The sequence below is a fragment of the Canis lupus genome, chromosome 22 (assembly GCF_003254725.2).
Source record: "Canis lupus dingo isolate Sandy chromosome 22, ASM325472v2, whole genome shotgun sequence".
NCBI classification, from domain to species: Eukaryota; Metazoa; Chordata; class Mammalia; order Carnivora; family Canidae; genus Canis; species Canis lupus.
In genome coordinates, this window is record NC_064264.1 from 2,205,923 (window position 1) to 2,218,759 (window position 12,837).

Below are 12,837 nucleotides of genomic sequence, written 5' to 3' on the forward strand. Positions count from 1 at the left end.
TGTTCTCCCCAATCCTAATTTCTACATTCGGATTCATCTTTTGGTCAACAAGAGGATATATGAGAAAATTTTCCAGAAGGCATATGGTTGGCATGTTTTCTGAGCATCTGCAGGGATTAAGTCTGGTGCTAACCTGATTATTTTGTTTTTTTGCTTTTGTCTCAATACTTCCAACATACTTATATTTTAATAAATACTAAAACTTCTTTTTTAATGAGTATCTATCTTGGTAAAGTCTTTTACCTCAAGACTTGATATTTTCTTTTCTTTCTTTTTAAAGATTTTATTTATTTATTCATGAGAGACATGGAGAGAGAGGCAGAGACCCAGGAAGGGGGAGGAGAAGCAGGCTCCATGCAGAGAGAGCCTGATGTGGGACTCGATCCTGGGACTCCTGGGACTCGGGATCACGCCCTTAGCCAAAGGCAGATGCTCAACTGCTGAGCCACCCAGGAGTCCTAAGACTAGATATTTTCTTATACTCAGAAGTTATCTCCTTTGTTGTTTTTGTTTATTCTAGTTTCTGTTTTAGTTCACAACAAAATACGGTAGATTTTTCCATAAGCAATGCTTTTGTAATGTAGATTGACATTAACTATCTTTTAGTATACTGAAAATATCTACATTTCATATTTTTATAATTACCAAATTTATAAATGGAAAAGGCATGCATTTTTATTTTCAGAGTTGTCAGAGAAATTCTGAGTTCTAGTTTACATGGGATTTTCTTCGCCATGAGCAGCAGCACATTGACCCTAATCCTACCACTTTGGCTTGAAATGCATACATTTTCTAAAGAACACTGCAACATAGGGATAATCCTGAAAGCATTTCTATGGCATTAACTGGAGTTACTGGTTTTCTGTTAGTAGGACAGAAATTTTTAGGACAGTAATTATTCATCATTCTCTTTGTTTTCTCATCCATTTGACCTTTTCTCTTACATTCTGTATAATCTTACACGTTCCAGATCACATCTTTGATCTCCTTAATAAGAGATTTTTATAATGAATACTTTCTTAAAAGAAAGACTAGCATAAAACTGATCACACTATTTATAAATAGGAAATATCTGAAACCAATCGAATTACCCATCCTTGAAGGAATAAATAAAATTTATATTTCACATTATGAAAAAACAAGAGTTAAAAAGGAATGAATCAGATCTATACACAGCAATACGACTAGCTCTCAATGCTGAGAAAATCAAGATGATACATGTATGAGTATTTCCATGATATTTTAAAACTACAATAGTACTATATATCGTTTGTGGCTATATAAATATTAAAAAATTAACTAGAGAAATAACTGATGATAGTGATGCTCCTGGGAAGGTAGAAAGGGGAATAAAACTTGTCACTGCAAGAAGTTAGGTAAGGTTCAAAGAGGCCCCACCCTCATATATACATACCTATACCTATACATTTATTTATTTGTTTAAGGAAACTGGAAGCAAATACAATGAAATGTTAATAGCTGTTAATTCTAAATTGTGCTTGGGTTTTGCTGTATTCCTTTATGTTGTTAATCTTTTAAACTTCTTGAAAAGATAGTAAAAAAAATACCGGATGAGAATATAGCTAGAATAAGGCAAATCCAACGAGGAGGAAAAGAACAGAAGAATCTTGAGGAAACAACTAATTTCAATCTGTTTTAGTATTTTTGAATAATGCTGGGGGCATATTCTATAGCAAGAAATAAATTCTATAATACACCTTTTGCTTTACTCCTCTGTTTAACTTGTATCTTCTTTAGCCTAGTCTACACCTTAGTTTTGCTTTTATTCATTTATTTATTTTGGTATCCAATATTTTCTTGTTTTTTAAAGCATGTGCCTGGAATTGCTTCTCTCTTATTAAGTGCCACCTTCCTTCCTATCACTCTTTCTTACAAAGCATAGTACACTCCAAACTCTGAGCACTTCTATTTGTCTACCTGAGAACCTTCATTCCTCTTATTTCATTCAGTGTTCACTGTAATAAATTCTCTTAGCCTCTCATGGCTTTCTTCTTTACAGGTTATAACCTATACTGGGTAACGGATAGAGGTTACCCACTCTCAAGTGACTTTATTTATATGCCTACAGAGTTGTATAACCAGTAAACCAAATATTTCATTTTCCTTTTCAACGTGCCTTAACCAAATAAATTATGTTTCAGATTCTCTTCTGTGGCATCCTTTTCTCCAAATCTTTTTATTTGATTTCCTCTATTTCAACTATGATCTTCTTTTGTTCCTGTTTTGCTTCTTTGGGGAAAGGGAGATATGGAATACTAACTTGATGACTCAAAAGGTTCTTCTCTGAATATGAAATTGATTAATTCAGGGTATATGTGAGAGAGAAAGTCTCTGGGTTACCCTGAGTTCTTAAATAATAACTAATGTTTGTACCGTAGTTTATAGTTTACAGTGTACTTTTATATAATCTCCTCATGTGGCAATAAGTACAGTTCCAAGTTAGTCATTATAGGAACAATACACAATTAGACCTACTTAGGACTAATATTCATAATAGTAAACATGCTAGTAAAACTGATAATTTGGAATTTAAGATTTCAAAAACATTAGCCAACCTGGCTTAAAAGTTCTCTCCTGGTGATTAATAAATACTAAGAGGTAGAAGGCTTGAGTTATTAGGCAATTAACAAAGGGAGAAGTACCATTTATACTGAAGCAGAGCTAGGAAACAAGAAGCAGAAAAACATGAAAATGAAACACTGATAAGAACCTCAGAAATTATTCTTTTCTTATCTGTGCCTCATTTCATATAGTAAGTGAAAGCAAACCAATTTACTACAAAGCTCCAGAAGTAACCAGCTCAATCCCATTTTATGGGGAGAAAGGTTAACTTTCTTATACATATAAAGATACATTACTAGAAAAAAACAAAAACAAAAATTAAAAGACCCAATCCTATAGTGTTGTGAACCTAGTTATAGACCGCCCGGCCCCTCCCCCCAAACAGGAAAACACTGGAGGTAAACAAAGGATAAGTAGGTAAGTACGGTATTGTCTGCGCCTGTTTGCTAGGTTCTGGATAAGGAATGCTCAGTTTGGATGTGGATTGAGAACTGTTTTGTTATTAGACACCTTAAGCTACAAGGCCCCAGGGACTTGTCAACAAACTCCCTGGCTTTTGGCAAGCCTGAGGTAAAAAGTCATTCTATCCTTGATGGCCACTGAAGGAGCATATTTTTTTAAAAAAAACCTATGTAAACTACATTTATCTTAAAGACTATAAGATACATTTGTTTTCTGCTCAGTCCTTTCTTTGGACATCCTCTTCTAAAAGGTGGCCCTTTTAATTTCACTGTACTCAAAGCTATTGGGTCATGTATTCACACTGGGCTATTCATCGTCTCTCTCAAGAATTTGTATCAATACGTAAAAAAATATACCATGACCTGACACTAGCACTAGCAGGTCATACATACAGTGCTTAGCTGGGACAGCTATGTGGGAACAGAAGAACCAGTTGAGAACAGATGGAGAGAAGCAGAGCTAAAAAATGCCAACCTTGACCTCAGGTACTGACTCCCCAGTTTCAATTCTAGTCCCTATATACCATGCTGTGTTGTGTTTTCTGTTCTTGGACAGCTCACTTTATTTATGTGTGTGTATGTGTAGATTAGGGGTGTGTGTGTCTGCATGTGCATCCAGTTAAAAAACCTCTTTGGGTGTTTGTATGCATGTCATGTGAAAAGCCAAATGACTTAAATTCACATCTCTGTCTTTCACAGTGGAACAAGCCTACTTCTACCATGTTAGTCAAAGCTCTATGTCTGGCATATCTCTAATAAATTCTACTACTTAAACTGGCTTGAGTAGGTTTGTGTTCCTGACACACCAAAGTACCTACCTAAGAAAAAAAATTAAGCCAGGTTTCCTAACATCACAAAAATAGATACCTTTTAATTATCACCAGAATTTTTGTTTTTACGTTTACCTGTCATAGCTCAATTATAAGAAGAAATTCAATTCAACTGTAGAATAAAATATAGAAGGCCAGTTTTTTATTAGACCTAAGATTTTCACTCTGGTTTTGCCACTGACAAACTGTATGACCTTGAGCAATTCAGCTGGGAGTGAGAATCCTTGGCTTAAGTTATTCCCCATTAAGTTTGCCTGTCTGCCTATGTAACTAATGGCGTGCTAGAGGTTTAATTACTGAAAGCAAAACAAGTAATAAGCTAATGATCTACAGAGGAAAAACAAAAGGAATTATTTAAACACAATTTTGATCATGGATGAAACATGGCCTTGAAATTCTTAATGGCAAAGAAAGAAAACTCTGAGCTAATTAGAAATGTCCTTTCACATTTGAAAAGACCTCACAAAGTTCAACTCAAAGTTAAGTATGATCTCATAGACAAAACCTCTAAGTGGAAATATAGCACAAGAAGAGTTACAGGTTCTAAGGAAATGAAATTCTGATTATGTAATCACAAATAATCCTAATGAGATGAGAAAACAGAGAAACTAGTTTCTTTGGGAAGCTCAGATTTTTTTTTTATTTTTTAAAATCTTATTTAAATTCAACTCAGATTTTTAAAAGAACATGTACAAAAGAAAAAAAGAAGACCAATTATCAATACAAATCTTGATGTGAACGTATAAGGAAAGTCTCACAAAGGTTCAAGCCTACTTAGAACTTAGGTTCCCCAAAATGCTAGTAAAACAGCAACAAAAACTTTAAAGCTATGTTTGTAACAAGTAGTTTGTTAGGGGAAAGACAGCACAAGGCTGATAACAGAAAGAAGAGCTCAAAAACAATTGTGCCTTCATCTTTTCCATCTGTAAGTACTGCCCCAACTTGCAAAGACCAGACAAAAATAAAGAAACTAAAGTCTGTGATAATTTAAAAGGAGTCCTACAACGCCAGTTCATTTAAACATATTTAAAATTCTAGGCCCAAACAAATTATATCTCAAGGTCTTGAAAAAACTTAATATGAATAAAAAATGAGTAAATGCTGCCCTGATTTTTAAAAATAGGTAAAAAGGGAACATTCCAGACAGCAAAGAATGATTAGCTTAAAAATGATCTCGAAACAATTTCTAGAAGAGAGAATCAAGCATGTGACTTTTAAGTACGTAGAATTTGAAAAGCCAAAATGGATTAAGAAAAGTACAAATTAAACTAATTTTATTTTTTTTCAAGATTTTATTGTGGGGCGCCTGGGTGGCTCAGCAGATTAAGCATCTGCCTTCTGTCAAACAGAGAGCACACACACAAGCAGGCAGGCAAAGGAGAAGGGAGATGCAGGCTGGATCACAGGACCCCAGGATCATGACCTGGCAGACACCTGGCTGAGCCACCCAGGTGCCCCTGATTTTCCTTTTTAATCGAGGCTTGATAATGTCTGGCAATTATATAGAATGCTATTTCAGTGAATCTTGATTTCCTCTAATAGTCTTGTCAGTTAAGATAGAGAAATGGAGGTGGGATAATCGTAGAGATAAGTAAATTCAGTTAGGCCAACAATTCTTTCTGAAGAGTAATGAAGGGACAGTGAGCCAGCAAGGTTTTTTGTTTTTTTTTTTTTTTAATAAATTTTTATTTATTTATGATAGTCACACAGAGAGAGAGAGAGAGAGGCAGAGACACAGGCAGAGGGAGAAGCAGGCTCCATGCACTGGGAGCCCGACGTGGGATTCGATCCCGGGTCTCCAGGATCGCGCCCTGGGCCAAAGGCAGGTGCCAAACCGCTGCGCCACCCAGGGATCCCCAGCAAGGGTTTTATCTTTGGTCCTGTCCTATCCGATATCGTTTTCAGTGAATATATTAAAGACTAGAAAACTCATTTAATATATTGTGGAAGAAAAAAAACTAAAAGGGAAAGAAAATATAAAAGGAGATTCAAAATTCAAAAAGATTCTGATAAGCTAGGAAAATGAAAAAAAAAAAAAGAGATACTTAATAAATCCACTTCTGCATGCAGGCTTAAAATTTTTAGTAAAATAAATAGAAGATGGAAGACTGGTGGTAATTTACATGAAAACGAATCTTATATTTGTGATTTAAAGTGATTTTGTGATTTAAAATGATTAAATTTGTTTTTAGAAGGTAATGAAATTTTGTTATATATCAAAAGACCAGAATTTCTAGATTTCTGAAAATATTATAATGTTTTATGAATCATTTAGACTCAAACTGTAATAACACCTCTAATATGTGCAAATGCATATCATATGTAAAATAGGGTCTATCTAAAACTCTCATAAAACAACAAATAGAATTCTACATTGACAATTTTTCAATATATTGCTGAAAAGACAAAATAAGGCAACTGACATAAGAACTCCCTCTATAAAGACACTTTTTGTTTCTGAAATTCTGTTCCTTGGCCTAGCTCAAAATACTTTCAGAAACTTCCTTTACACTAGTTCTTGAAAGTTTTAGTAATGCTATTACCTACTAAAATTAAAGACCATGTGTCAGAATGTCATATTTCCTTTTATACAATTTTACTTTATGCTAAGGAATCTTTACAAAATGGTACTGAAATGGTAAAAGGAGAAAGAAAAGGTCAGAAAAAATTAGCCTATTCTCATAAGCTTTCTGGTACTAATTTAGAGCTGTTAAACTATTTGAAAAGCTGAACTGATAGTGAAAGAAATACTGTTTACACCTTTCCAATACTCTAAATGAAATAATCCAGGGGTACCTGGCTGGCTCAGTTGGTACAGCATCTGACTCTTAATCTCAGGGGGTGTAAGTTTAAGCCCCACATTGGGTGTAGAGATTACTTAAAAAATAAAATTTTAAAAAATAATGAAAAATAAAGAAGTAATCAAGGAAAAATAATTTTTTAGTTAAATTGCCAGTTTGATAGATTTCAGTACATTAACTAATTTATACAATTTTTTTTCAAAGGTTTATTTATTTGAGAGAGTACACCCACATGCAAGTGGAGGGAGGGGCAGACGAAAAGAAGACAGAGAATTGCAAGTAGACTCCTCGCTGAGAGCAGAGCTCAACATTCTGATTCCACAACCCATGAGATCATGACCTGAGTTGAAATGAAGAGTTGGATACTCAATTGAATGAGCCACTCATGCACCCCTATACAAAGAAAACTTTTTTTTTTTAAGGATTTTATTTATTTACTCATGAGAGACACAGAGAGAGAGAGAGAGAGAGAGAGAGAGAGAGAGAGGCAGACACACAGGCAGAGAGAGAAGCAGGCTCCATGCAGGGAGCCTGATTGGCACTTGATCCTCAGACTCCAGGATTGCGCCCTGGGCCCAAGGCAGGCACCAAACCACTGAGCCACCCAGGGATCCCCTACACAAAGAAATCTTAAACTAAATTTTATTGAAAGACTTGATTACCTAGAGATATTAATAAGTAAACAGCTTGTTAAATGACATATGTATGAAACTTTATCCTACATAAAATCTACAACTTTTAAAGCTTTGGACGGGGAAAAAAATTTTTATATATTCTATCTATTCTTACATCAAATGATTAAAAAGAGTAAATCTCTTCCTAGTAGCAAAAGTATTAACAACAAATAAATGTAACCTGTATACATACAGAGATGTACAGTCTTCTGGAAAGGAGTCTTCATATGATGTAGAGGGCAATGAACCTGATTTATTTTCCTGTTCATTCTGAGTCACAGATATATGATCTACGTGAAGAAAATACAAATGTTTGAGTAACAAGTATACCAAGTTAAAAATCATTTACTGTAAAATCTAAATAATATCTTTAGTGATTAGAGGTATCTGGAGCCCTTCAATCTACAAATATAGTAAGACTTTAAAATTAAGCCAAAAAATTAGGTGTCAATATTTTCAAAAACACTAAGAAAATAAGATAGGATAAAGTAAAAGACTTAGGATAGAGAGACTTCTATCGGAGAAAATCTAGTTTGGCCTGAACTTAATCTGAATTTTAATCAACCTTTATTTATTTATCTTAAACGTTTTATAAAAAAATTTTATTTATTTATTAATGAGAGAGAGAAGCAGGCTCCCTACAGGGAGCCTGATGTGAGACTCGATCCCAGGACTCCAGAATCACACCCTGGGCCAAAGGCAGGCGCTAAACTGCTGAGCCACCCAGGGATCCCCTTAATCAACTTTAAGGTGATCATTTACTATCCTTATCTGTTTGCATTTTAAAAAAAATAACATAACTCTTGCTAAAAGGTCACAAAATGGAAAGTTTATGTATCTCTTACTTTTCTCATTTTTCAACTGCTACCTTCATTTTTGGAGGGTGGGGTATCTGGTTACCTCTTTTAATATTTCCATTTGACTTTTCATATTACTCATTCTATCTCTCTGTGCTTAATTTTATCTGTCTTGTCTCTTCTTTTTCCATGTCACCTAGTCTTACTAACACGACTACAATAAACTGTGTATTTAACGAGAAGTTACAGATTTCCTGTTTTTATTTTGAAAAATGGATGTATGAAATATTCTATGGTTTAAAGACATATGTGTATATATACACACATATACGTATGTCTTCCCCCACCCTCGTTTTTTAGGGAAAGCATGCTTGTGAGGGGTGAGGGCAGGGGGAGGAAGAGAGGACCTTAAGCACTCCTTACCCTGTGTAGAGCCTGACACGGGGCTCAACCTCATGACCTGAGATGATGGCCTGAGCTAAAATCAAAAGTCAGATGCTTAACTGACTAAGCCACTCAGGTGCCCCTAAAGGTATTTTTTAAATGTGTTCTTTTCTATGCACTAATGGACTTTAAGAAAAAAAGTGATTCTCATCCTGCCTTAGATTATTAACTTGCAAATGTCCTTTAGTGCAGAAAAAAAAAGTGTTTGAAAAGTTTAAGTAAATAAAAGAATAGCTTAAGTTATAAAAAGAGAACACTATTTGGCTACTTGGAAAATAATTATTCCTCTTTAATTATCAAGGTAAAGAAAACTTTAAAATCTGATAGTTGATAAGGACTATAATTCTGGATTAAAAATTAAGTTTTACAAATTAAGAATTTGATTTTTCCTAATTTCTTTGTATGAGTCACATAAAACCAAACTAACAAATATGAATAAATGTATATAAACATAATTAGAAATAAGACTTACTGAAAAAAATGATTTTAAAATTAATCATTAGATAAAGGAGGAAAGGGGAAATAATAATTCCTCTCAAGAAAACAGTATCCAATCCTTTGGGGACACAGCACATATTTACAGTTATACACAAGCAAGGAAAATAAAGGTAATTACTGGTTTGGGCAATCCAGGTTCTATCCGGGACAGCTTGTTTTGACACCAAGTCTTTTTGTTTCTCTCAGTCTCATTATTCTTTTTTTTTTCCCCCCACTATTCTTTTTAAAATAAATACTAACATGAAATTTTATTCCTAGGAAGTTCTTAATCCTTGTATTTGTCAATAATATTAATTATACAACTCCCCAGTTACTTAGTTACAAATATTGCTCTACATTGGCAAACATATACTTGTATTTTGATAAATTCATATTTCAAATGAACTATATAAAAATAGGAAATTACAAAAAAAACCCTAAACCAAAACCCAATTTACTTTCATATAGTAAGAAATAATTTGTTTCAGAAAAAAAAAAAAACCCACTTATTTCCTCTTACCTCCTCTCACATTTTAAAGCCCCTCTTGCAAAACTAGTGTAATCTCTTGAGTATGTTGATTCCAAGTGCTACTGAAAGATACTGACAAAAGCTGTTTTCTTAAAGAATCCACCCTTCTAAAACTATACATTAACTACTGAAATAGAGAGTACTTTTGAATACCATAAAGTTTTTTAAAAAATAGACTGATGATGCTAGTTATATTTTCAGAGATTTAAAACCTTAATGCTACAAATTATGCAGTTAAAATTACTCTAATTTGTTAACAATATTTAGCAATATTAATTAAAATTCAGTAAAGCACTTTCTTAAGATTTTAGATAATTAGACACAAAGATTTATAGGAGAGTGATTCTGATAAAAAAAACTTTTTAATTTTTCTTTTCTCAGTTCTGGGATATTATCTTTGATCAATCCCTTCTAAAATGAATTTGTTTACAGTTTGCAAGACTAATGGTCTAATAATAATCTAGAAATAAAAAATCCTTACACTAACTTATATCTATGCTGGAATATACCTTTCTAGTACTGTTTTTCTCACAAAGTGGGTTTATAATAGTTTGCAGTCTTAGAATGTTCTGAAGAAGAGATACATTTGCTTACTCTTTCCCTAGGACATTCAGAAGAATGTGCATTTCCTATCTCTGGATGGGTAGGACTTTTCATTTAATAGGGAAATTGACTTATATAATTTGCCAATATAGATCTTATATTTCTTTTTTTTTTTTTTTTTAAATCTTACCAATTTATTCTTGACAGACAGAGAGGCAGAGACAGAGAGAGGCAGAGACACAGGCAGAGAGAGAAGCAGGCTCCATGCAGCGAGCCGGATGTGGGACCTGATCCCGGTCCCCAGGATCACACCCTAGGCCGAAAGCGGCACTAAACCGCTGGGCCACCGCGGATGCCCTAGATCTTACATTTCATTTTAACTTATCTTTAGGTAATCTGACATACTTAAGTCAATTAAGCCTGCTTCGAGTCAAGAAAATAAAAGAAAACTCAAGGTTAGGATTAGAAATGCACATACCCTTTATCAATGTGGAATTGTTACTTATGGTTGCTTCATTCACTAGAATCATTGCTTGAATATATTCTGTTAAGGAAAATAAAAAAGTATGAAAACAATCAGCAGCAGCATCACTTTCATTCATGGTGGCAGCTACTGTGCTAAACAATTTACAAACTATCTTATTTAATCTTCATTAACTCCTCTAAGAGGTTCTTATGACAATTACCAGCATTAGAAACAAAAACTGAGTCTTAGGTTAAACTATTTATACCAAGGTGCCTAGGTGGCTAAGCCAGCTAAGCACCCAACTCTTGATTTCAGCTCAGGTCATCATCTCAGGGTTGTGAGATCGAGCCCTGTGTTAGGCTCTGCATTGGGTGTGAGGCCTGCTTACAATTCTCTTCCTCCTGTTCCCTCTGCCCCCCTCTCTCCCTCTCTAAACAAAACAAAACAAAAAAACAAAAACAACCCCCCAAAACATTATATATTCCAGGTCAAATCAGCAAGGAAGTGGTAGAACTAGATTCAAAACTAGATCTGACTCCTGAAAGGAATGAAAAAGAATATTAAAATGAAAAACAATGGGATGCCCCGGTGGCTCAGGGGTTGAGTTCGGCCCAGGGCATTGATTAAAAGTCCTGGGTTCGAGTCCCACCTCAGGCTCCCTGCAGGGAGCCTGCGTCTCCCTCTGCTGTGTCTCTGCCTCTTTCTCTGTGTCTCTAATGAATAAGTAAATAAAAAATAATAAAATAAAACAAAATGAAAAACAATACTATTTTTGGACAAGCAAACAAAATATTAATGTCTATAAGAATATCCAAAAAATATTAAGAATGGTCTAAAAGACAATTTGCTTGAAAATCTTACATCCTGAGGCAAAGAAGGAGGTTTCTACATAAAAGTCTAAGGCTCTCCAACCAGGGTTGAAAACTAAGAGACAGGAAAAATAAAAATTTGGCTGACTGAGCTAGCTGTCTATGTAGAGTGCAGTTCTGCTTTCAGAAGACTAGTAAGGCAAATTCTGTTTAAAGCAGGCAAAATATAGTCAAATGTGCTTTCATATTTTAAAAGACACTAGGTGTCTGAGTGATGCAGTGATGGGTAATTTGTCATATTTTTCCAAATGTACTAAATGTTGTATAATGAGCAGATACTACTCCTGCAATGCCCACCCCGCCTCAAAAAGAATTACAGAGAAAAAGAAAACATGGACAGCAAAGTAGCCTGAGAGAAAAAGAGATAAATTCACAGCAGCTGTTATTCAAAGTAATCATCTTTACCCATTTTTACTAAGTGTCTATAATATATGGTAAAATCAAGTGTTTACAGAAGCAGAGCACAAACACAAAAGAAACAATGCATGGTAGGCTCTTAGAAAACAAAAAAAAAATTTTGACTTTTAAAATGAATAATAGTGGACATAGAATTGTACTATATTGCCATTGGTTAATATTTAGAATTAAATGTATTTAATGTTTTTTGTACTCCATACCTTTATTTGTGGCAGACCCATCTTTGATCTTTTGTTTCAGTGATTGCAGCACATTTTGCACTTGTTCAAATATGAAGTCCACTTTTCCATCATCTTCCAGATCCATCCAGAAAGTTTTTGCATCACCTAAAATAAAAATAAGTGAATAGCTTGAGTGCTCAATAGAAATGTACTATAATTTCCCTAAGGCACATGTTACATAGAATCCACTTGGTTTCTAAATAATATTAAAATTTAATTGGTCTTCATTTACCTTGAGGGAAAAAAATTTTGATCATTATTTCCTTATAAGAACTATAAACAAAGAATATGACCTAAGTATTTCACTTATTTCTGCCAACAAAAATACGTTAAAAATTTCAGTGATACTATTTCTGGTGTCCCTGGAAAACAAAAGGAACAGCTTCATTTTAAGGTGGTGGTAGACATATATAAACACATAAGCATTTTAAAAGTTTCAGGGATATAATCTCCACTGAATATGGAAGTGGACAGTTATAGAATGAAACATCTCAACAGGGACGCCTGGGTGGCTCAGTGGCTGAGCATCTGCCTTCAGCTCAGGGCTTGATCCCAAGGTCCTGGGATCGAGTCCCACATCGGGCTCCCTGCAGGGAGCCCGCTTCTCCCTTTGCCTGTGTCGATGCCTCTCTCTGTGTTTCTCATGAGTAAATAAATAAAATCTTTTAAAAAAGGAAAAAAAAAAAAAAAAGAAACATCTCAACAATTGCTGTGTATGTCCAACA

General features: G+C 34.4%; 1 protein-coding gene across 16 annotated transcripts in view; it reads right to left on the bottom strand.

Moving 5' to 3' along the window:
* Positions 1-12,837, bottom strand: part of SETDB2 (SET domain bifurcated histone lysine methyltransferase 2) — an 83,208-nt gene that overhangs the window by 59,633 nt on the left and 10,738 nt on the right. For 13 of the 16 annotated variants that reach the window (XR_007405046.1, XM_035704444.2, XM_049099471.1 and 10 more), the window contains 3 exons: positions 12,092-12,217; positions 10,618-10,683; positions 7,543-7,639 (listed from right to left, as the gene is read on the bottom strand). Coding sequence is in view for 15 of the 16 variants with exons in the window: in XM_035704444.2 (XP_035560337.1) it covers positions 7,543-7,639; positions 10,618-10,683; positions 12,092-12,217 (289 nt within the window). In the remaining variant the exon portion in view is untranslated. The remainder of the gene's footprint in view (positions 1-7,542; positions 7,640-10,617; positions 10,684-12,091; positions 12,218-12,837) is intronic. The other 3 variants (XM_025478364.3, XM_035704439.2, XM_049099469.1) reach the window with 1 other exon arrangement.